At 46.1% G+C, this 23,771-nt stretch overlaps 1 protein-coding gene across 1 annotated transcript in view; it reads right to left on the bottom strand.

Annotated features, from left to right (window-relative positions):
* Positions 1 to 23,771, bottom strand: part of plxnd1 (plexin D1) — a 357,498-nt gene that overhangs the window by 303,528 nt on the left and 30,199 nt on the right. Inside the window, exons 2-3 of the mRNA XM_041191644.1 lie at positions 17,466 to 17,642; positions 14,242 to 14,373 (exon numbers count right to left, since the gene is read on the bottom strand). Of these exons, the coding sequence (XP_041047578.1) occupies positions 14,242 to 14,373; positions 17,466 to 17,642 (309 nt within the window). The remainder of the gene's footprint in view (positions 1 to 14,241; positions 14,374 to 17,465; positions 17,643 to 23,771) is intronic.

Raw genomic sequence — 23,771 nt, 5'->3', positions numbered from 1 at the left:
TAATCGAGGGGTTCGGGGTGGAACATATATAGAATAACAGATTCCTGGGATTGAGTTACAGACCAGAATCTAATTGAGGGGTTCAGGGTGGTTTACATATAGAATAATAGATACTCGGGAGTGAGTTACAGACTGGAATCTAATCGAGAGTTTTGGGTGGTTTATATATAGAATAACAGACACCCAGGAGCGAGTTATAGACTAGAATCTAATCGAGAGGATCGGGGTGGTTTATATATAGAATAACAAATACCCGGGACTGAGTTACAGATTGGAATCTAGTCGAGGGGTTTGGGGTGGTTTATATATACAATAACAGATATTCGGGAGTGAGTTACAGACTGGAATCTAATCGAGGGTTTTGGGTGGTTTATATATAGAATAACGTATACCCGGGAGTGAGTTACAAACTGGAATCTAATGAAGGTGTTTGGGTGGTTTATTTATTGAATAACTGTTACCTGAGAGTGAGTTACAGATTGGAATATAATCGAGGGGTTCGGGGTGGTCTATATATAGAATAACAGATACCTGGGAGTGAGTTACAGGCTGGAATCTAATCGAGGGGTTCGGCATGGTTTATATATAGTATAACAGATACACAGGTGTGAGTTACAGACCAGAATGTGATCGAGGTGTTCAGTTGGTTTATATATAGAATAACAGATAACCGGGTGTGAGTTAGAGAATGGAATCTGATCGAGTGACCCGGGGTGGTTTACATATAGAATTACAGATACCTGGTACTGAGTTATAGACAGGAATCTGATCGAGGGATTCAGGGCATTTATAAATAGAATAACATAACCTGGAATGATTTACAGACTGGTATCTAATTGAGGGATTGAGGGGGTTTTTATAGAGAATAACATACTCCGGAGTGAGTTGCAGACTGGGATTCAATCAAGGGGTTCAGTGTTTTATATATAGAATAACAGAAACCCGGGAGTGAGTTACAGACTGGAATAGTATCGAGGGGTTCGGATGGTTCAAATACAGAATAACAGATACCCAGGAGAGAGTTACAGACTAGAAACTAATCAAGGCGTTTGGATGGTTTATGTATAGAACAACAGATACCGAGGATTGAGTTACCCAACGGAATCTGATCGAGTGGCTCGGGGTGGTTTAGATATGGAATAACAGATTCCTGGGATTGAGTTACAGAGTGGAATTGAATCGAGGCTTTCGGGGTGGTTTATATATACATTAACAGATACCCTGGTGTGAGTTATAGACTGGAATCTAATCGAGAGTTTCGGGTGGTTTATATATAGAATAACAGATACCCGGGAGTGAGTTACAGGCTGGAATCCAATCGAGGGGTTCGAGGTGGTTTGTTTATAGAATAACAGATACCCGGGAGTGAGTTACAGACCTGAAACTAATTGACGGGTTTGGGTGGTTTATATATAGAATGACAGATACCCAGGAGTGAGTTACAGACTGGAATCTAATCGAGGGATTGGGGTGACTTATATATTTAATAACCGATACCCAGGAGTGACTTACAGACTGGAATCTCTTCGAGTGGATCGGAGTGGTTTATATATAGAATAACAGATACTCGTGTGTGAATTACCGTCTGTAATCTAATCGAGGGGTTTGGGATGGTTTATTTATAGAATAACGGATATCCATGAGTGAGTTACAGACCGGAATCTAATCGAGGGGTTCGGTGTTTTATATATAGAGTAACAAATACCCGGGAATGAGTTACAGATTGGAATCTAGTCGAGGGGTTCGGGGTGGTTTATATATACAATAACAGATATTCATGAGTGAGTTACAGACTGGAATCTAATGAAGGGGTTCGGTTGGTTTATATATAGAATGACAGATACACGGGAGTGAGTTACAGACTGGAATCTAATCGAGTAGTTTGGGTAGTTTATATATAGAATAACAGATACCCGCAAGTGAGTTGCAGGCTGGAATATAATCGAGGGGTCGGTGTGGTTTATATATAGAATAACAGATACCAGGGAGTGAGTTACAGACGGGAATCTAATCGAGGCGTTTGGGTGATTTATCTATAGAATAACAAATACCCGGCTTGAGTTACAGACTGGAATCTAATGAAGAGGTTCGGGTGGTTTATATATAGAATTACAGACACTCGTGAGTGAGTTACAGACTGGAATCTTATCGAGGGGTTCGGGTTGTTTTATATATAGGATAACAGATACCTGGGAGTGAGTTACAGGCTGGAATATAATCGAGGGTTTTGGCATGGTTTTTATATAGGATAAAAGATACCCAGGCCTGAATTTTAGACCAGAATCTAATCGAGGAGTTCGGATGGTTTATATACAGTATAACATATACACAGGTGTGAGTTACAGACCTGAATGTGATTGAGGTGTTCGGCGTGGTTTATATATAGAATAACAGATAACCGGGCGTGAATTTTAGACCAGAATCTAATCGAGGAGTTCGGATGGTTTATATATAGTATAACAGATACACAGGTGTGAGTTACAGACCAGAATGTGATCGAGGTGTTCGGTTGGTTTATATATAGAATAACAGATAACCGGGCGTGAGTTGGAGAACGGAAACTGATCGAATGACTCGGGGTGGTTTACATATAGAATTACAGATACCTGGGAGTGTGTTACAGATTGGAATCTATCGAGGTATTCAGGGGGTTTTTATAGAGAATAACATACCCGGGAGTGAGTTCCAGACTGGGATCCAATCAAGGGGTTCGGGAGTTTTATATATAGAATAACAGAAACTCGGGAGCGAGTTACAGACTGGAATATTATCGAGGGGTTCGGATGGTTCAAATACAGAATAACAGGTATCCAGGAGTGAGTTACAGACTAGAAACTAATCGAGGTGTTTGGGTGGTTTATAAAAAAATAACAGATACCCGGGGTTGAGTTACACACCGGAATCTGATCGAGTGGCTCGGGGTGGTTTATATATAGAATAACAGATACCTGGGATTGAGTTAAAGACTGGAATCGAACCGAGGCATTCGGGGTGTTTATATATAGAATAACAGATACCCGGGAGTGAGTTACAGACCGGAATCTAATCGAGGCGTTTTGGTGGTTTATATATAGAATAACAGATACCCAGGAGTGAGTTACAGACTAGAATCTAATCGAGGGGATCGGGGTGGTTTATATGTAGAATAACAGATACCCAGGAGTAAGTTACAGATTGGAACCTAATCAAGGGATTCGGGTGATTCATATATTTAATAACCGATACCCGGGAGTGACTTACAGACTGGAATCTCATCAAGGGGATCAGAGTGGTTTATATATAGAATAACAGATACTCGTGCATGAATTACCGACTGGAATCTAATCGAGGGGTTTGGGATGGTTTATTTATAGAATAACGGATATCCAGGAGTAAGTTAAAGACTGGAATCAAATCGAGGGGTTCGGGTGTTTTATATATAGAATAACAAATACCCGGGAATGAGTTACAGACTGGAATCTAGTCGAGGGGTTCAGGGTGGTTTATATATACAATAACAGATATTTGGGAGTGATTAACAGACTGGAATCTAATCGAGGGTTTTGTTTGGTTTATATATAGAATAACAGATACACGGGAGTGAGTTACAGATCTGAAACTAATTGACGGGTTTGTGTGGTTTATATATAGAATGACAGATACCCCGTAGTGAGTTACAGACTGGAATCTAATCGAGGGTTTTGGGTGGTTTATATATAGAATGACAGATACCCCGTAGTGAGTTACAGACTGGAATCTAATGAAGAGGTTCGGGTGGTTGATACATAGAATAACAGATACACAGGAGTGAGTTACAGACTGGAATCTAATCGAGGAGTACAGAATAGTTTATATATAGAATAACAGATACTCGGGAGTGAGTTACAGACTGGTATCTAATCAAGAAGTTTGGGTGGTTTATATGTAGATTAACAGATACCCGTGAGTGAGTTGCAGACTGGAATATAATTGAGGGCTCGGTGTGGTTTATATATAGAATAACAGATACCCAGGGGTGCATTATAGACTAGAATCTAATCGAGGTGTTCGGGGTGGTTTATATGTAGAATAGCAGATACCTGGGACTGAGTTAAAGACTGGAATCTAATCGAGGCGTTTGGGTGATTTATGTATAGAATAAAAAATACCCGGAATGAGTTACAGACTGGAATCTAATGAAGGGGTTCGGGTGGTTTATATATAGAATAACAGATACCCGGGAGTGAGTTACAGACCGGAATCTAATCGAGGCGTTTTGGTGGTTTATATATAGAATAACAGATACTCATGCGTGAATTACCGACTGGAATCTAATCGAGGGGTTTGGGATGGTTTATTTATAGAATAACGGATATCCAGGAGTGAGTTAAAGACTGGAATCAAATCGAGGGGTTCGGGTGTTTTATATATAGAATAACAAATACCCGGGAATGAGTTACAGACTGGAATCTAGTCGAGGGGTTCAGGGTGGTTTATATATACAATAACAGATATTTGGGAGTGATTAACAGACTGGAATCTAATCGAGGGTTTTGTTTGGTTTATGTATAGAATAACAGATACACGGGAGTGAGTTACAGATCTGAAACTAATTGACGGGTTTGTGTGGTTTATATATAGAATGACAGATACCCCGTAGTGAGTTACAGACTGGAATCTAATCGAGGGTTTTGGGTGGTTTATATATAGAATAACGAATACCCGGGAGTGAGTTACAGACTGGAATCTAATGAAGAGGTTCGGGTGGTTGATACATAGAATAACAGATACACAGGAGTGAGTTACAGACTGGAATCTAATCGAGGAGTACAGAATAGTTTATATATAGAATAACAGATACTCGGGAGTGAGTTACAGACTGGTATCTAATCAAGAAGTTTGGGTGGTTTATATGTAGATTAACAGATACCCGTGAGTGAGTTGCAGACTGGAATATAATTGAGGGCTCGGTGTGGTTTATATATAGAATAACAGATACCCAGGGGTGCATTATAGACTAGAATCTAATCGAGGTGTTCGGGGTGGTTTATATGTAGAATAGCAGATACCTGGGACTGAGTTAAAGACTGGAATCTAATCGAGGCGTTTGGGTGATTTATGTATAGAATAAAAAATACCCAGAATGAGTTACAGACTGGAATCTAATGAAGGGGTTCGGGTGGTTTATATATAGAATAACAGATACCCGGGAGTGAGTTACAGACCGGAATCTAATCGAGGCGTTTTGGTGGTTTATATATAGAATAACAGATACCCAGGAGTGAGTTACAGACTAGAAACTAATCGAGGGGTTCGGGTTGGTTTATATATAGAATGACAGATACCCAGGAGTAAGTTACAGATTGGAATCTAATCAAGGGATTCAGGTGATTTATATATTTAATAACCGATACCCGGGAGTGACTTACAGACTGGAATCTCATCGAGGGGATCAGAGTGGTTTATATATAGAATAACAGATACTCGTGCGTGAATTACCGACTGGAATCTAATCGAGGGGTTTGGGATGGTTTATTTATAGAATAACAAATACCCGGGAATGAGTTACAGACTGGAATCTAGTCGTGGGGTTCGGGGTGGTTTATGTATACAATAACAGATATTTGGGAGTGAGATACAGACTGGAATCTAATCGAGGGTTTTGGGTGGTTTATTTATAGAATAACAGATACACGGGAGTGAGTTACAGATCTGAAACTAATTGACGGATTTGTTTGGTTTATATATAGAATAACAGTTACCCCGGAGTGAGTTACAGACTGGAAACTAATCGAGGGGTTTGGGATGGTTTATTTATAGAATAACGGATATCCAGGAGTGAGTTAAAGACCAGAATCAAATCGTGGGGTTCGGGTGGTTTATATATAGAATAACAGATACACGGGAGTGAGTTACAGATCTGAAACTAATTGACGGGTTTGTGTGGTTTATATATAGAATGATAGATACCCCGGAGTGAGTTACAGACTGGAATCTAATCGAGAGTTTTGGGTGGTTTATATATAGAATAACGAATACCTGGGAGTGAGTTACAGACTTGAATCTAATGAAGAGGTTCGGGTAGTTGATACTTAGAATAACAGATACTCGGGAGTGAGTTACAGACTGCAATCTAATCGAGAAGTTTGGGTGGTTTATACATAGATTAACGGATACCCGTGAGTGAGTTGCAGACTGGAATATAATTGAGGTTTCGGTGTGGTTTATTTTTAGAATAACAGATACCCAGGGGTGCATTATAGACTAGAATCTAATCGAGGTGTTTGGGGTGGTTTATATGGAGAATAACATATACTCGGGAGTGAGTTACAGACTGGAATCTAATCGAGGCGTTTGGGTGATTTATGTATAGAATAAAAAATACCCGGAATGAGTTACAGACTGGAATCTAATGAAGGGGTTCGGGTGGTTTATATATAGAATAACAGATACCCGGGAGTGAGTTACAGACCAGAATCTAATCGAGGCGTTTTGGTGGTTTATATATAGAATAACAGATACCCGGGAGTGAGTTACAGACTAGAATCTAATCGAGGGGTTCGGGGTGGTTTATATATAGAATAACAGATACTCAGGAGTGAGTTACAGGCTGGAATCCAATCGAGGGGATCGGGGTGGTTTATATATAGAATGACAGATACCCAGGAGTAAGTTACAGATTGGAATCTAATCAAGGGATTCGGGTGATTTATATATTTAATAACCGATACCCGGGTGTGACTTACAGACTGGAATTGCATTGAGGGGATCGGAGTGGTTTATATATAGAATAACAGATACTCATGCGTGAATTACCGACTGGAATCTAATCGAGGGGTTTGGGATAGTTTATTTATAGAATAACGGATATCCAGGAGTGAGCTAAAGACCGGAATCAAATCGAGGGGTTCGGGTGTTTTATATGTAGAATAACAAATACTCGGGAATGAGTTACAGACTGGAATCTAGTCGAGGGGTTCGGGGTGGTTTATATATAGAATGACAGATACCCAGGAGTAAGTTACAGATTGGAATCTAATCAAGGGATTCGGGTGATTTATATATTTAATAACCGATACCCGGGAGTGACTTACAGACTGGAATTGCATCGAGGGGATCGGAGTGGTTTATATATAGAATAACAGATACTCATGCGTGAATTACCGACTGGAATCTAATCGAGGGGTTTGGGATAGTTTATTTATAGAATAACGGATATCCAGGAGTGAGCTAAAGACCGGAATCAAATCGAGGGGTTCGGGTGTTTTATATGTAGAATAACAAATACCCGGGAATGAGTTACAGACTGGAATCTAGTCGAGGGGTTCGGGGTGGTTTATATATACAATAACAGATATTCGGGAGTGGGTTACAGACTGGAATCTAATCGAGGGTTTTGGGTGGTTTATATATAGAATAACAGATACACGAGAGTGAGTTACAGACTGGAATCCAATCGAGGGGTTTGGGGTGGTTTATTTATAGAATAACAGATACACGGGAGTGAGTTACAGATCTGAAACTAATTGACAGGTTTGTGTGGTTTATATATAGAATGACAGATACCCCGGACTGAGTTACAGACTGGAATCCAATCAAGGGTTTTGGGTGGTTTATATATAGAATAACGAATACCCGAGAGTGAGTTACAGATTGGAATCTAATGAAGAGGTTCGGGTGGTTGATACATAGAATAACAGATACTCGGGAGTGAGTTACAGACTGCAATCTAATCGGGAAGTTTGGGTGGTTTATATATAGATTAACAGATACCCGTGAGTGAGTTGCAGACTGGAATATAATTGAGGTTTCGGTGTGGTTTATATATAGAATAACAGATACCCAGGGGTGCATTATAGACTAGAATCTAATCGAGGTGTTCGGGGTGGTTTATATGTAGAATAACAGATACTCGGGAGTGAGTTACAGACTGGAATCTGATTGAGGCGTTTGGGTGATTTATGTATAGAATAACAAATACCCAGAATGAGTTACAGACTGGAATCTAATGAAGGGGTTCGGGTGGTTTATATATAGAATAACAGATACCCGGGATTGAGTTACAGACTGGAATCGAATCGAGGGATTCGGGTGGTTTATATATAGAATATCAGATATCTGGGAGTGAATTATAGACCGGAATCTTATTGAGGGGTTCGGTGTGGTTTATATATAGAATAACAGATACTCGTGAGTGAGTTACAGACTGGAATCTAATCGAGGCGTTCGAGGTGTTTTATGTATAGAATAACAGACACTGGGGAGTGAGTTACAGACTGGAATCTAATCAAAGTGTTTGTGTGATTTATCTATAGAATAACAAATACCCGGCATGAGTTACAGAATGGAATCTAATCGAGGGGGTCGGGTTGTTTTATATGCGGTATAACAGATACCTGGGAGTGAGTTACAGGCTGGAATCTAATCGAGGGGTTCGGCGTGGTTTATATATAGAATAACAGATACCCAGGCGTGAATTTTAAACCAGTATCTGATCGAGGAGTTCGGATGGTTTATATATAGTATAACAGATACACAGGTGTGAGTTACAGACCAGAATGTGATCGAGGTGTTCGGTTGGTTTCTATATAGAATAACAGATAACCGGGCGTAAGTTAGAGAATGGAATCTGATCGAGTGACTCGGGGTGGTTTACATATAGAATTACAGATACCTGGGAATGAGTTACAGACTGGAATCTGATCGAGGGATTCAGGCCATTTATATATAGAATAACATACCCTGGGGGGATTTACAGACTGGTATCTAATCGAGGTATTCAGCAGGTTTTTATAGAGAATAACATACCCGGGATTGAGTAACAGACTGCGATCCAATCAAAGGGTTTGGGTGTTTTATATATAGAATAACAGAAACCCGGGAGTGAGTTACAGACTGGAATATTATCGAGGGGTTCGGATGGTTCAAAAACAGAATAACAGATATCCAGGAGTGAGTTACAGACTAGAAACTAATCGAGGCGTTTGGGTGGTTTATATATAGAATAACAGATACCTGGGATTGAGTTACACACCGGAATCTGATCGAGTGGCTCGGGGTGGTTTATATATAGAATAACAGATACCCTGGTGTGAGTTATAGACTGGGATCTAATCGAGAGTTTCGGGTGGTTTATATATAGAATAACCGATACCCAGGAGTGACTTACAGACTGGAATTTCATCGAGGGGATCGGAGTGGTTTATATATAGAATAACAGATACTCGTGCGTGAACTACCGACTGGAATCGAGGGGTTTGGGATGGTTTATTTATAGAATAACGGATATCCATGAGTGAGTTACCGACCGGAATCTAATCGAGGGGTTCGGGTGTTTTATATATAGAGTAACAAATATCCGGGAATGAGATACAGATTGGAATCTAGTCGAGCAGTTCGGGGTAGTTTATATATACAATAACAGATATTCATGAGTGAGTTACTGACCGGAATCTAATCGAGGCATTTTGGTGGTTTATATATAGAAGAACAGATACCCAGCGGTGCGTTATAGACAAGAATCTAATCGAGAGGTTTGGGGTGGTTTATATGTAGAATAACAGATACTCGGGAGTGAGTTACAGACTGGAATCTAATCGAGGTGTTTGGGTGATTTGTCTATACAATAACGAATACCCGGAATGAGTTACAGACTGGAATCTAATGAAGCGGTTTGGGTGGTTTATAGATAGAATAATAGATACCCAGGAGTGAGTTACAGACTGGAATCTCATCGAGGGGTTCCAGGTGGTTTATATATCGAATAACAGATACCCGGGAATTAGTTACACACTGGAATCTTATCGAGGGCTTCGGGTGGTTCAAATACAGAATAACAGATACTCGGGAGAGAGGTACAGACTAGAAACTAATCGAGGGATTTGGGTGTTTTATATATAGAACAACAGATACCCGGGAGTGAGTTACACACCGGAATCTGATCGAGTGGCTCGGTGTGGTTTATATATAAAATAACAGATACCTGGAAGTGAGTTACAAACTGGAATCGAATCGAGGGGTTCGGGGTGGTTTATACATAGAATAACAGATACCCTGGAGTGAGTTATAGACTGGAATCTAATCGAGAGTTTCGGGTGGTTTATATATAGAGTAACAGATACCCTGGAGTGAGGTACAGACTGGAATCTAATTGAAGAGTTTTGGTGGTTTATATGTAGAATAACAGATATCCAGGAGTGAGTTACAGGCTGGTATATAATCGAGGGGTTCGGGTGGTTCAAATACAGAATAACAGATACTCGGGAGAGAGTTGCAGACTAGAAACTAATCGAAGGGTTTGGGTGGTTTATATATAGAACAACAGATACCCGGGAGTGAGTTACACACCGGAATCTAATCGAGAGGTTCGGGGGTTTATATATAGAATAACAGGCATCCGGGAGTGAGTTACAGACTGGAATCGAATCGAGGGTTTCGGGGTGGTTTATATATAGAATAACAGATACCCGGGAGTGAGTTACACACCGGAATCTGATCGAGTGGCTCGGGGTGGTTTATATATAGAATTACAGATACCTGGGAGTGAGTTACAGACTGGAATCGAATCGAGGGTTTCGGGTTGGTTTATATATAGAATAACAGATACCCTGGTGTGAGTTACGGACTAGAATCTAATCGAGGTGTTCGGGATGGTTTATATATAGAATAACAGATACTCAGGAGTGAGTTACAGGCTGGAGTCCAATCGAGGGGTTCGGGGTGGTTTATATATCAAATAACAGATACCTGGGAGTGAGTTACAGACTGGCATCTAATTGAGGGTTTCGGGGTGGTCTATGTATAGAATAACAGATACCCAGGACTGAGTTACAGACTGGAATCTAATCCAGGGGTTCGGGGTTTTTTATATATAGAATAACAGATTCCGGGGAGTGATTTACAGACTGGAAACTAATCGAGGGGTTCGGGGCGGTTTATATATAGAATAACAGATTCCGGGGAGTGAGTTACAGGCTGGAATCTAATCTAGGGGTTCGGTGTGGTTTCTATATAGAATAACAGATACCCAGGCGTGAGTTTTAGACCGGAATCTAATCGAGGAGTTCGGATGGTTTATATATAGTATAACGTATACACAGGTGTGAGTTACAGACCGGAATGTGATTGATTGGTTTATATATAGAATAACAGATAATTGGGTGTGAGTTAGAGAATGGAATCTGATCGAGTGGCTCGGGGTAGTTTACAGATAGAATAACAGATACCTGGGAGTGAGTTACAGACTGGAATCTGATCGAGGGATTCAGGCCATTTATATATAGAATAACATACCAGGGAGTGATTTACAGACTGGTATCTAATTGAGGGATTCAGGGGTTTTTATAGAGAATAACATACTCAGGAGTGAGTTCCAGACTGGGATCCAATCAAGGGGTTAGGGTGTTTTATATATAGTATAACAGAAACCCGGGAGTGAGTTACAGACTGGAATATTATCGATGGGTTCGGATGGTTCAAATACAGAATAACAGATATCCAGGAGTGAGTTACAGACTAGAAACTAATCGAGGCGTTTGGGTGGTTTATATATAGAATAACAGATACCCGGGATTGAGTTACACACCGGAATCTGATCGAGTGGCTCAGGGTGGTTTATATCTAGAATAACAGATACTCGGAAGTGAGTTACAGACTGGAATCGAATCGAGGGTTTCAGGTAGTTTATATATAGAATAACAGATACCCGGGAGTGAGTTACAGACTCGAATCTAATCGAGGGGTTCGGGGTGGTTTATATATAGACTAACAGATACTCAGGAGTGAGTTACAGGTTGGAATCAAATCGAGGGCTTCGGGTGGTTTATATATAGAATAGCAGATACCCGGGAGTGAGTTACAGGCTGGAATCAAATTGAGGGGTTCGGGTGGTTTATATATTTAATAACAGATACCCGGGGGTGACTTTCAGACTGGAATCTCATCGAGGGGTTCGTGTGGTTTATATATAGAATAACAGATACTCGTGTGTGAGTTACAGACTTGAATTTGATGAAGTGGCTCTTGGGTGGTTCATATATAGAATAACAGATACCCAGGTGTGAGTTACAGACTGGAATCTAATCGAGGAGTTCGGTTGGTTTATATATAGCATAACAGATAACTGGGCGTGAGATACAGACTGGAATCTAATCGAGGGATTCAGGGCGTTTATATATAGAATAGCTGATACCTGGGATTGTTTTACAAACTGGAATCTAATTGAGGGGTCAAGCTAACCCTCTAGATATATGACCTGTAATGTGCTGTGATACACAGTAGTTTGGTTACTCTCTCTGTGTTCTGTTTGTCTGACTCTCTGAGCACTGACACTAACCAGCTGTGCCCTCCAAGTCACTGATGTTTCTGTTCTCAAAGTAACAGATTGAGCAGGTTATATCCAAGGTCCCTCTGCTAATGATGATGAGATGGGAGTAGAGTCAGCTCCACCATTTCAGCGCACTGACACTATCCACTCACACAACACCAAACTGGATGTAGGTGCGCCTGTACTTGACAACACTGAATGGAAATCTGTAATCGTCAACACTGGCTACTGTCTCCATAACTGTAAACGCTGGCTAGTCTCTCAGTCCCTGTGAACACTGGATGGTGTCTCTGTCCATGTGAACACTGGCTGCTGTCTCTGTAACTGTGAACACTGGCTGCTGTCTCTGTAACTATTCACTAGCTCATCTCTCAGTCCCTGTGAACACTGGCCGGTGTCTCTGCCCCTGTGGACACTGGCTGATGTCTCTGTCCATGTGAACACTTTCTGGTGTCTCAGTCCCTGTGAACACTGGTTGGTACCTCAGTCCCTGTGAACACTGGCTGGTGTCTCTGTCCCTGTGAACATTGGCTTGTGTCTCTGTCCATGTGATCACTGGCTGGTGCCTCAGTCTCTGTGAGCACTGGCTGGTGTCTCAGTCCCTGTGAACACTGGCTGGTGTCTCAGACCCTGTGAACACTGGCTGGTGTCTCAGTCCCTGTGAACACTGGCTGGTGTCCTAGTCCCTGTGAACACTGGCTGGTGTCCCTGTCCCTGTGAACACTGGCTGATGTCTCAGTCCATGTGAACACTGGCTGGTGTCTCAGTCCATATGAACACTGGCTGGAGTCTCTGTCCATGTGAACACTGGCTGGTGTCTCAGTACATATGAACACTGGCTGGTGTCTCTGTCCCTGTGAGCACTGGCTTGTGTCTCAGTTCATGTGCACACTGGCTGGTGCCTAAGTCCATATGAACACTGGCTGGTGTCTCTGTCCATGTGAACACTGGCTGGTGTCTCAGTCCATATGAACACTGGCTGGTGTCCCTATCCCTGTGAGCACTGGTTGGTGTCTCTGTCCATGTGAACACTGGCTGGTGCCTCTGTCCATGTGAGCACTGGATGGTGTCTCTGTCCATGTGAACGCTGGCTGGTGTCGCTGTCCATGTGAACACTGGGTGGTGTCTCTGTCCCTGTGAGCACTGGCTGGTGTCGCTGTCCATGTGAACACTGGGTGGTATCTCTGTCTATGTGAAACCTGGATGGTGTCTCTGTCCCTGTGAGCACTGGCTGGTGTCGCTGTCCATGTGAACACTGGGTGGTATCTCTGTCTATGTGAACACTGGCTGGTGTCTCTGTCTATGGGAACACTGGATGGTATCTCTGTCCATGTGAACACTGGATGGTGTCGCTGTCTATGTGAGCACTGGCTGGTGTCGCTGTCCATGTGAACACTGGATGGTGTCTCTGTCTATGTGAACACTGGATGGTATCTCTGTCCATGTGAACGCTGGATGGTGTCTGTCCCTGTGAGCACTGGCTGGTGTATCTATCCATGTGAACACTGGATGGTGTCTCTGTCCCTGTGAGCACTGGCTGGTGTATCTATCCATGTGAACACTGGATGGTGTCTCTGTCCCTGTGAGCACTGGCTGGTGTATCTATCCATGTGAACACTGGATGGTGTTCCTGTCCATGTGAACACTGGCTGGTGTTTCTGTCCATGTGAATACTGGATGGTGTCCCTGTCCATGTGAACACTGGCTGGTGTTTCTGTCCATGTGAATACTGGATGGTGTCCCTGTCCATGTGAACACTGGCTGGTGTTTCTGTCCATGTGAATACTGGATGGTGTCTCTGTCCCTGTGAACACTGGCTGGTCTGATATGACACACTGAGCAATGTGTGAATGTGGAAACTATTGATTAACATGTGCACCATCCAATTCCCAACATGCAAACAACCAATTTATAAGCATTGGATACTGTACCTGATGACTGTACCCCATGACACTCACCTGGTAAGTAGTCATGACATAGAGATAGGTCTCGTCCACAGGGTCAAAGTGCATGAGCTGATGGACGGGCTCACTTGGCGCCACTAGAAGCAGTTCCCTCTTCCCAATCGAGAGATCGCTCCGTAAATTTAGCTGGAAAGGTGGAGTCAAGTGGTCAGGACAGCTCTTGTCAGTTCAGATAGTGTTACCCCAGAGTTTCTATCCCAGCTAATGTACAGAGAGCAAAGGTCCAGAGGATCATAGAACATTTCACCAGTCAGGTTTCTGTCCCTGTCACTGTACTGATGACTCTTATCAAATTCACAACTGACATCCTATGTGACTGTGACAATGTCAAACTATCCCCCCTCGTTCTTCTCAAGCTGTCTGCAGCCTTTGATGTGGTTGACCATACCATCCAATCCCTTCCAATCTCCTCCATCGCCTCTGAGTTATCTGCACTCCTCTAAGTCAGGCCCCTTGACCGATTTGAATCGTTCCACTTGGGCCTTCAGTTGTCAAGGCCCTGGGCTCTGGAATTCCCTCCCTATGCCTCCCTGTCTCACTTTCCTCCTTTATGACACTCCTCAATACTTAGCTCATTGGCCAAGCTTTTGGTTATCTGACCTAATATCTGCTTTTGTAGCTCAGTGTCAAATTTTGCCTTATTCTGCTGCTGTGAAGCATCTTGGGGTGTTATCTGATGTTAAAGATGTTATATAAACACAAGTTGTTGTTGGAGAGCTTTGAGCCTTCAGGGTCTGAAAGCAATTCCAGTGATTTTTGTTGATAGCAAAATAATATCAGGGCCCTCCTGCAGATTAATTTCTAGTGAGCTTTTGGTTTACTGCATCTTCCGTGTATCACTGCTTCCTGGCATCCATTCACAGATGTTTTGACTTGCCTATTCCCTGGAACCTTTGACCAGTTTTCTGTCAGTGCATAATATGGAACTGGTCCAGGAGCTTGAGTGTACAGGATGTCTGAACCAATCCAGTCCACATGCTGACAAATGACTGAGCAGCTCCTTGTCTCTGTGTTGTACAGAGTGACAGAATGAGACTGTGACCTATTGAGTCACTGCATATTGAAGAGGCAGTGTCAAACAAACTCTTGCTTTTAAATTGGGACAGCCATGCTCCCAGCTTACAGGCAGCAAGGACTAAGAGGGAGCAAGAGATCATCAGGAAACAGTGACTGTGTGACATGTAGCATTGATTTTCTCAGAGAGTTCTTGATTGCAAGAGGAAGGCAGCTTTAAAGGAAGGAAGCTTCTAGGCTCTGAGAAAGGATGGATTAGTTGAACAAACAAAGCATTGAGTCCTGGTAACGATGCTGGGAGGATGACGAGAGGGGGAGGAAGTGTGTTCAGATGGAGATTTGGAAAAGAAGCACTGACTGCTATGATGTTGAAAAGAAAGAGGGGCACAGGAAGTGTGGATAGAGTCTCGTGTGCATGTGAAGCTGCGAACAGTGTCATTTATTGTGCATTGCAATCGCACTGGCCCCTGGTGTGTTAACAGGCCCCAGATTGATAACAGCCTGGGAGAGACACAGTTACTCTGAGGCCAGGCCAAGTCAGAGAGAGGGTTAATAATTCAGTCAGCGTCACCTAACCAGCTTCCAAACCATAACCAGGGGCAAATTCAGCTGCACCAACCACTGTGTGAGGGGCTGGATTCTGGGTGTCTGTGCCAAAATGTCTGTCTTTATCAGCTGCACAAGTGCACCATTAATATGGAGCCTCCAGGACAGGGGGAGGGGAGGGGAGGGAGCAGATATGAGTGCCTCTTCCCATTCACTGACATCTTAATTTGCTGCTACTGAGGGTCCTGATAGACCTTTTAAAGAACTTCCTTTCATGACCTCAGGATGACTCACAGCCAATGAAGGACTTTTGAAGTGTAGTCACCATTGTAATGTATGAAATACAGCAGGCGATGTGTGCACAGTAAGATCACACAAACAGCAATGTGATCATGACCAGATAATCTGTCTGTGACCTTAAGTGAGGGATAAATATTGGCCCAGATAATACGCCTGCTCTTCAAAATAGTGCCGCGGAATCTCTTAAATTCTCCTGAAAGGGCTGATAGGGCCTTAGTTTAATGTCTTATTCAAAAGAGGGCACCTCTAACAGTGCAGTGTTCCCTCAGTGCTGTCCTGCCATGTTGGGCTATATTGTGTGTTCAAGTAATAGAAACAAAAAAACTGCGGATGCTGGAAATCCAAAACAAAAACAGAATTACCTGGAAACCTTCCCCACCTCCTTTCTGTTTCTTCCCCCTTCCTTTTGTTTTTTCCAATAAATTATATAGTTTTTTCTTTTCCCACCTATTTCCATTATTTTTAAATATTTTTAAATCTTTTATGCTCCCCCCACCCCCACTAGAGCTATACCTTGAGTGCCCTACCATCCATTCTTAATTAGCACATTCGTTTAGATAATATCACCAACTTCAACACCTCTGTGTTCTTTTGTTCTGTTGTCTGTGACATCTTTTGATGATCTGCTTCTATCACTGCTTGTTTGTCCCTACAACCACACCCCCCCCCTCCACTTCTCTCCCCCCACCCAACAACCCCCCACCCACCCCCCCCCCCCCACCCCCACACACACGCCTTAAACCAGTTTATATTTCACCCCTTTCTTGCATTCACTCAAGTTCTGTCAAAGGGTCATGAGGACTCGAAACGTCAACTCTTTTCTTCTCCGCCGACGCTGCCAGACCTGCTGAGTTTTTCCAGGTAATTCTGTTTTTGTTTTGTGTGTTCAAGTCTTTGATAGGCTGAGCCCATAACTGTCTGACTGAGGGGTGAATGTGCTCCCAACTGAGCCCCAGCTGACACTTGTATTCAAAAATGTTGGAACAGCTCTAAGAGCAACCTTTAATCAACCTACACCCAGCTGATGTGAACTATAGACCACAATAGCACAGGGTGAGCAGGAACTCAGTCTCAATGTTTAGGGCTTAGGGTTGGTCACACTCTGCTCCCTTGAACCTACACACCAGGCAGGAGAGCATTTGAAGGGAAGCAGGTAGCAGATTGCCTCCCCTCGAGGAATGCATGATGGAGGGAGGAGGGGGGGGTAAATCGATGAGTGACTTGACCCAGGGAGCACTGGATGTGGTTTCAGGAGATGTGAGAACCAGAGTCCACTGGGGCTGCAGCTGTGTGGCACGGAAAGGGAGATGAGAGAACCGCTGGCACACACTGTGGGGAATGCCCAGATAGTGACCTACCTTCAGCAGCTGCCCGCTGGCTGTGCCCAGAAACACCACCGTGTGGTTATTCACACTCGACACTGCCACTGAGGTCAGGCCCTGCTCGATGAAGATTGGCCATGTTTGCAATGGGCGCTTGATGGAGAGCGGATGTTGTAGGTGAGCAGCTCCGCAGTCCAACTGTTCATTCTGCAGCTGCAAAAACAAATGGAAAGGCAGTCAGTTCACACCGTGTCCGGGAGCTTCAAAACTGCTCCCCCGGGTCCCACACCCTCTATGGGAGAATACAAACCCCTATCCAAGGGCCCACACCCCATCTCCCAGGGCCCACACCCTCACTCCCAGGGCCCACACCCTCTCTCCCAGGGCCCAAACCCCCTCTCGCAGGGCCCACACCCACTCTCCCAGGGCCCACACCCCCTCTCCCAGGGCCCAAACCCCCTTCTCCCAGGGCCCACACCCTCTCTCCCAGGGCCCACACCCCCTCTCCCAGGGCCAACACCCTCACTCCCAGGGCCCAAACCACCTCTCCCAGGGCCCACACCCCCTCTCCCAGGGCCCACACCCCCTTCACCCAGGGCCCACACCCCCTCTCCCAGGGCCCAAACCCCCTTCACCCAGGGCCCACACCCTCTCTCCCAGGGCCCTCACCCTCTCTCCCAGGGCCCACACCCCCTCTCCCAGGGCCCACACCCCCTCTCCCAGGGCCCACACCCTCACTCCCAGGGCCCACACCCTCACTCCCAGGGCCCACACTCCCTCTTCCAGGGCCCACACCCTCTCTCCCAGGGCCCACACCCCCTCTCCCAGGGCCCACACCCCCTCTCCCAGGGCCCACACCCCCTCTCCCAGGGCCCACACCCCCTCTCCCAGGGCCCACACCCCCTCTCCCAGGGCCCACACCCCCTCTCCCAGGGCCCACACCCCCTCTCCCAGGGCCCACACCCTCACTCCCAGGGCCCACACCCACTCTCCCAGGGCCCACACCCCCTCTCCCAGGGCCCAAACCCCCTTCACCCAGGGCCCACACCCTCTCTCCCAGGGCCCACACCCTCACTCCCAGGGCCCACACCCACTCTCCCAGGGCCCACACCCCCTCTCCCAGGGCCCAAACCCCCTTCACCCAGGGCCCACACCCCCTCTCCCAGGGCCAACACCCTCACTCCCAGGGCCCAAACCACCTCTCCCAGGGCCCACACCCCCTCTCCCAGGGCCCACACCCCCTCTCCCAGGGCCCAAACCCCCTCTCCCAGGGCCCAAACCCCCTTCACCCAGGGCCCACACCCTCTCTCCCAGGGCCCTCACCCTCTCTCCCAGGGCCCACACCCCCTCTCCCAGGGCCCACACCCCCTCTCCCAGGGCCCACACCCTCACTCCCAGGGCCCAAACCCTCACTCCCAGGGCCCAAACCCTCACTCCCAGGGCCCACACCCCCTCTCCCAGGGCCCACACCCCCTCTCCCAGGGCCCACACCCCCTCTCCCAGGGCCCAAACCCTCACTCCCAGGGCCCACACCCTCACTCCCAGGGCCCACACTCCCTCTCCCAGGGCCCACACCCCCTCTCCCAGGGCCCACACCCCCTCTCCCAGGGCGCAAACCCCCTTCACCCAGGGCCCACACTCCCTCTCCCAGGGCCCACACCCCCTCTCCCAGGGCCCACACCCTCACTCCCAGGGCCCACACCCTCTCTCCCAGGGCCCACACCCTCACTCCCAGGGCCCACACCCCCTCTCCCAGGGCCCACACCCCCTCTCCCAGAGCCCACACCCCCTCTCCCAGGGCCCACACCCCCTCTCCCAGGGCCCACACCCTCACTCCCAGGGCCCAAACCCTCTCTTCCAGGGCCCAAACCCCCTTCACCCGGGGCCCACACCCTCACTCCCAGGGCCCACACCCTCACTCCCAGGGCCCACACCCTCACTCCCAGGGCCAACACCCTCACTCCCAGGGCCCAAACCCTCTCTCCCAGGGCCCAAACCCCCTTCACCCGGGGCCCACACCCTCACTCCCAGGGCCCACACCCTCTCTCCCAGGGCCCAAACCCCCTTCACCCCGGGCCCACACCCTCACTCCCAGGGCCCACACCCCCTCTCCCCGGGCCCACACCCTCACTCCCAGGGCCCACACTCCCTCTCCCAGGGCCCACACCCTCACTCCCAGGGCCCACACTCCCTCTCCCAGGGCCCACACCCTCTCTCCCACGGCCCACACCCCCTCTCCCCGGGCCCACACCCCCTCTCCCAGGGCCCACACCCTCACTCCCAGGGCCCACACTCCCTCTCCCAGGGCCCACACTCCCTCTCCCAGGGCCCACACCCCCTCTCCCAGGGCCCATACCCCCTCTCCCAGGGCCCACACCCCCTCTCCCAGGGCCCATACCCCCTCTCCCAGGGCCCATACCCCCTCTCCCAGGGCCCACACCCTCACTCCCAGGGCCCACACCCCCTCTCCCAGGGCCCACACCCCCTCTCCCAGGGCCCACACCCCCTCTCCCAGGGCCCACACCCCCTCTCCCAGGGCCCACACCCCCTCTCCCAGGGCCCACACCCCCTCTCCCAGGGCCCACACCCTCTCTCCCAGGGCCCACACTCCCTCTCCCAGGGCCCACACCCCCTCTCCCAGGGCCCACACCATCTCTCCCAGGGCCCACACCCTCTCTCCCAGGGCCCACACTCCCTCTCCCAGGGCCCACACCATCTCTCCCAGGGCCCACACCATCTCTCCCAGGGCCCACACCCCCTCTCCCAGGGCCCACACCCTCACTCCCAGGGCCCACACCCTCTCTCCCAGGGCCCACACTCCCTCTCCCAGGGCCCACACCCCCTCTCAAAGGACCCACACCCTCTCTCCCAGGGCCCACATCCAATACCCAAGAGCCCAGGAGCTACACCATCTTATTCCCAGGCCAAGGAATCTACACCGCCTTCACATTTGAAACATTGTCTCCTGGAACGCTCCTGCAGAAAATTTGTTCAGTCTGAAGATATCCCAGCTCTTTGCTATGTAGGCAATGTTTTTTTTTAACCATCCCAAGAACACAACCCAATTACAATTCACCCTCAGGAGCTTTTATCTCTTCATTTATTTAAGGTTGTTGACCACCGGCCCAGTGTTCCTCAGTGATTCAGGAGATGGATGAATACCTTGCCAATGCTGCTCTCAATCATTATTTGAGGAGTCCTTGAACCAGTTCTGAATCCCAACTTTTCTCCTTTTATAGAGTCATAGAATGGTTACAGTACAGGAGACCATTCTGCCCATCGTGTTAATCCCATTCTGCTGCTTTTCCCCCATAAGACTGAAACTAATTTCCTCCAGATAATGATCCAATTCTCTTTTGAAAGCCTTGATTGAACCTGCCTCCACCACACTTTCAAACAGCACATTCCGGATTCTAACCACTTGATAGTGAAAAGGTTTATCCTCATGTTGCCATTGCTTCTTTTACCTGTCCAGACCCCTCATGATTTTGAACACATCTATCAAATCTCCTCTCAACCTTCTCTTCTCCAAGCAGATACTTCCTAAAATGTCATGCCCAGAACTGAACACAATACTCCAGTTGTGGCTGAACCAGTGATTTATACAGGTTTAACATAAACACCTTACATTTGTACTCTATGTCCGTATTGATAAAGTCCAGGATGTTGTATGTTTTATCAATCGCGCTCTCAATCTGTCCTGCCATCTTCAATGATTTATACACCCAGGTCTCTCTGCTCATGCACTCCCTTTAGAATTGTGCCCTTTATTTTATATTGTCTCTCTGTGTTCTTCTTACCAAAATGAATCACTTCACATTGTCTGGATTAAATTTCACCTGCCACTTGTCTGCCATTCCACCAACAAGTTCATGTCCTTTTGAAACAAAAACAAAAACAGAATTACCTGGAAAAACTCAGCAGGTCTGGCAGCATCGGCGGAGAAGAAAAGAGTTGACGTTTCGAATCCTCATGACCCTTCGACAGAACTTGAAGTTCTGTCGAAGGGTCATGAGGACTCGAAACGTCAATTCTTTTCTTCTCCGCCGATGCTGCCAGACCTGCTGAGTTTTTCCAGGTAATTCTGTTTTTGTTTTTGTTTTGGATTTCCAGCATCCGCAGTTTTTTTGTTTTTATGTCCTTTTGAAGTTCTACACTATCCTCCTCACAGTTCACAATACTTCCAAGTTTCATGTCATCTACAAATTTTGAAATTGTGCCCTGTACACCAAGATCTAGGTCATTAATATATATCAGGAACATCATAACACTGATCCCTGGGGAATTCCACTATAAACCTATCTCCAGTCCGAAAACCAACTGTTCACCACGACTCTTTGTTTCCCATCCTACTTCTGTCCCTTTTATTCCATGGTCTATACTTTTGCTCACAAGTCTGTTGTGTGACACTGTATCAATGCCTCTCAGAAGTCCATGTACACCACATCAACAGCATCGCCTGCATCAACCCTCCCCATTTTCTCTCCAAAAAGTTACAATCATGTTAGTTAAACACAGTTTGCCTTTAACAAGTCCACATTGGCTTTCCTTAGTTAATCCAGACTTGTTCAAGTGACTGTTAAATTTTGTCCTGGATTATAGTTTCTAAAAGTTTCCCCACCATAGCGGTTAACTGAATTGGCCTGGAGTTGCTGGGTTTAACTTACACCCTTTTCTGAACAAGGGGGTAACATTTTCAGTATTCCAATCCTTTGGCATCACTCTTGTATCTAAGGAGCTTTGGGATATTACAGCCAGTTCCTCTGCAATTTTTACCCCTATTTCTCCCAGTGTCCTTGGGTATTCCATCCAGTTCTGGTGACTTATCAATTTTGAGTATGGCCAGGCTTTCTAATATCTCCTTTTTATCAGATTAGCCCATTCAGTGTCTTAACTACCTCCTCTTTCACCATGACTCTGGAGGCATCTTCTTCCTTGGTAAAGTTGAATGCAAAGTACTCATTCACCATGCCCCCTGCCTTCATGTGTAAATCCCCTTTCTAGCCCCTAATTAGCTTCACTCCTCCTTTTACAGTTTATATGCCAATGAAGGACTTTTGGGTTCCCTTTTCTGTTAGCTGCCCGTCTCTTCTCATATTCTCTCTTTGCTTCATTGTTTTTTCACTTCCCCACTGAACTTCCTATATTCAGCCTGGTTCTCATTTGTATTATCATCTGCCATCCATCGCCTTTTTCTGCTTCATCTTACTTTTTATCATTTTTGTCATCCAGAGAGAACGAGATTTATTTGTCGTCCCTTTCTCCCTCATGAGGATATACCTTGACTGTACCCGAACCATTTCCTCCTTAGAGGCAATCTATTTTTCTAATTTCCTTTCTTTATCTCACTTCCCTTTCTCATGATTTTCTTCCCTCTTTTTCATCTTGATGGAATTGGTGACAGATCTAAGCTCTGTAGTCCTGCCACATCCAGTTGTGAATGGTGGTGGACAATTAAACAACTCACTGGAAGAGGAGGCTCCACAACTATCCCCATCCTCAATGATGGAGGAGCCCAGCACATCAATGCAAAAGATAAGGCTGAAGAATTTGCAAAATGTGCCTGAAGTGCGGAGTGGATGATCCATCTCGGCCTCCTCCGGAGGTCCCCAGCATCACAGATGCCAGTCTTCAGCCAATTTGATTCACTCCACATGATATCAAGAAATGGCTGAAGGCACTGGATACTGCAAAGGCTATGGGCCCTGACAATAATCTGGCAATAGTACTGAAGACTCCAGAACTTGCCATGTCCCTAGCCAAGCTGTTCTAGTACAGCTACAACACTGGCATCTACCCGGCTATGAGGAAAATTGCCCAGGTATGTCCTGTATACAAAAAGCAGGATAAATACAACCCGGCCAATTAGCACCCATCAGTCTACTCTAAATCATCAGTAAAGTAATGGAAGGAGACAGCAACAGGACTATCAAGCGGCACTTGCTCAGCAATTACCTGCTCACTGATGTTCAGCTTAGGTTCTGCCAGGGCCACTCAGCTTCTGACCTCATTACAGCCTTGGTCCATACTTGGACAAAAGAGCTGAATTCCCGAGGTGAGGTGAGAGTGACTGCCCTTAACATCAAGGCAGCATTTGACCGAGTGTGGCATCAAGGAGCCTCAGCAAAACAGGAGTCAATGTGAATCAGGGGGAAAACTCTCCGCTGGTTGGAGTCATATCTAGCACAAAGGAAGATGGTTGTGATTGTTGGAGGTCAATCATCTCAGCTCCAGGATATCACTGCATGAGTTCCTCAGGGTAATGTCCTCGGCCCAACATCTTCAGCTGCCCCATGAATGACCTTCTTCCATCAATCATCTTTGTTTGTGATGTGTGTGACT

This window comes from Carcharodon carcharias, chromosome 7, assembly GCF_017639515.1.
Source record: "Carcharodon carcharias isolate sCarCar2 chromosome 7, sCarCar2.pri, whole genome shotgun sequence".
Taxonomy (NCBI): domain Eukaryota; kingdom Metazoa; phylum Chordata; class Chondrichthyes; order Lamniformes; family Lamnidae; genus Carcharodon; species Carcharodon carcharias.
This window is presented reverse-complemented; position numbering and strand designations above follow the sequence as displayed.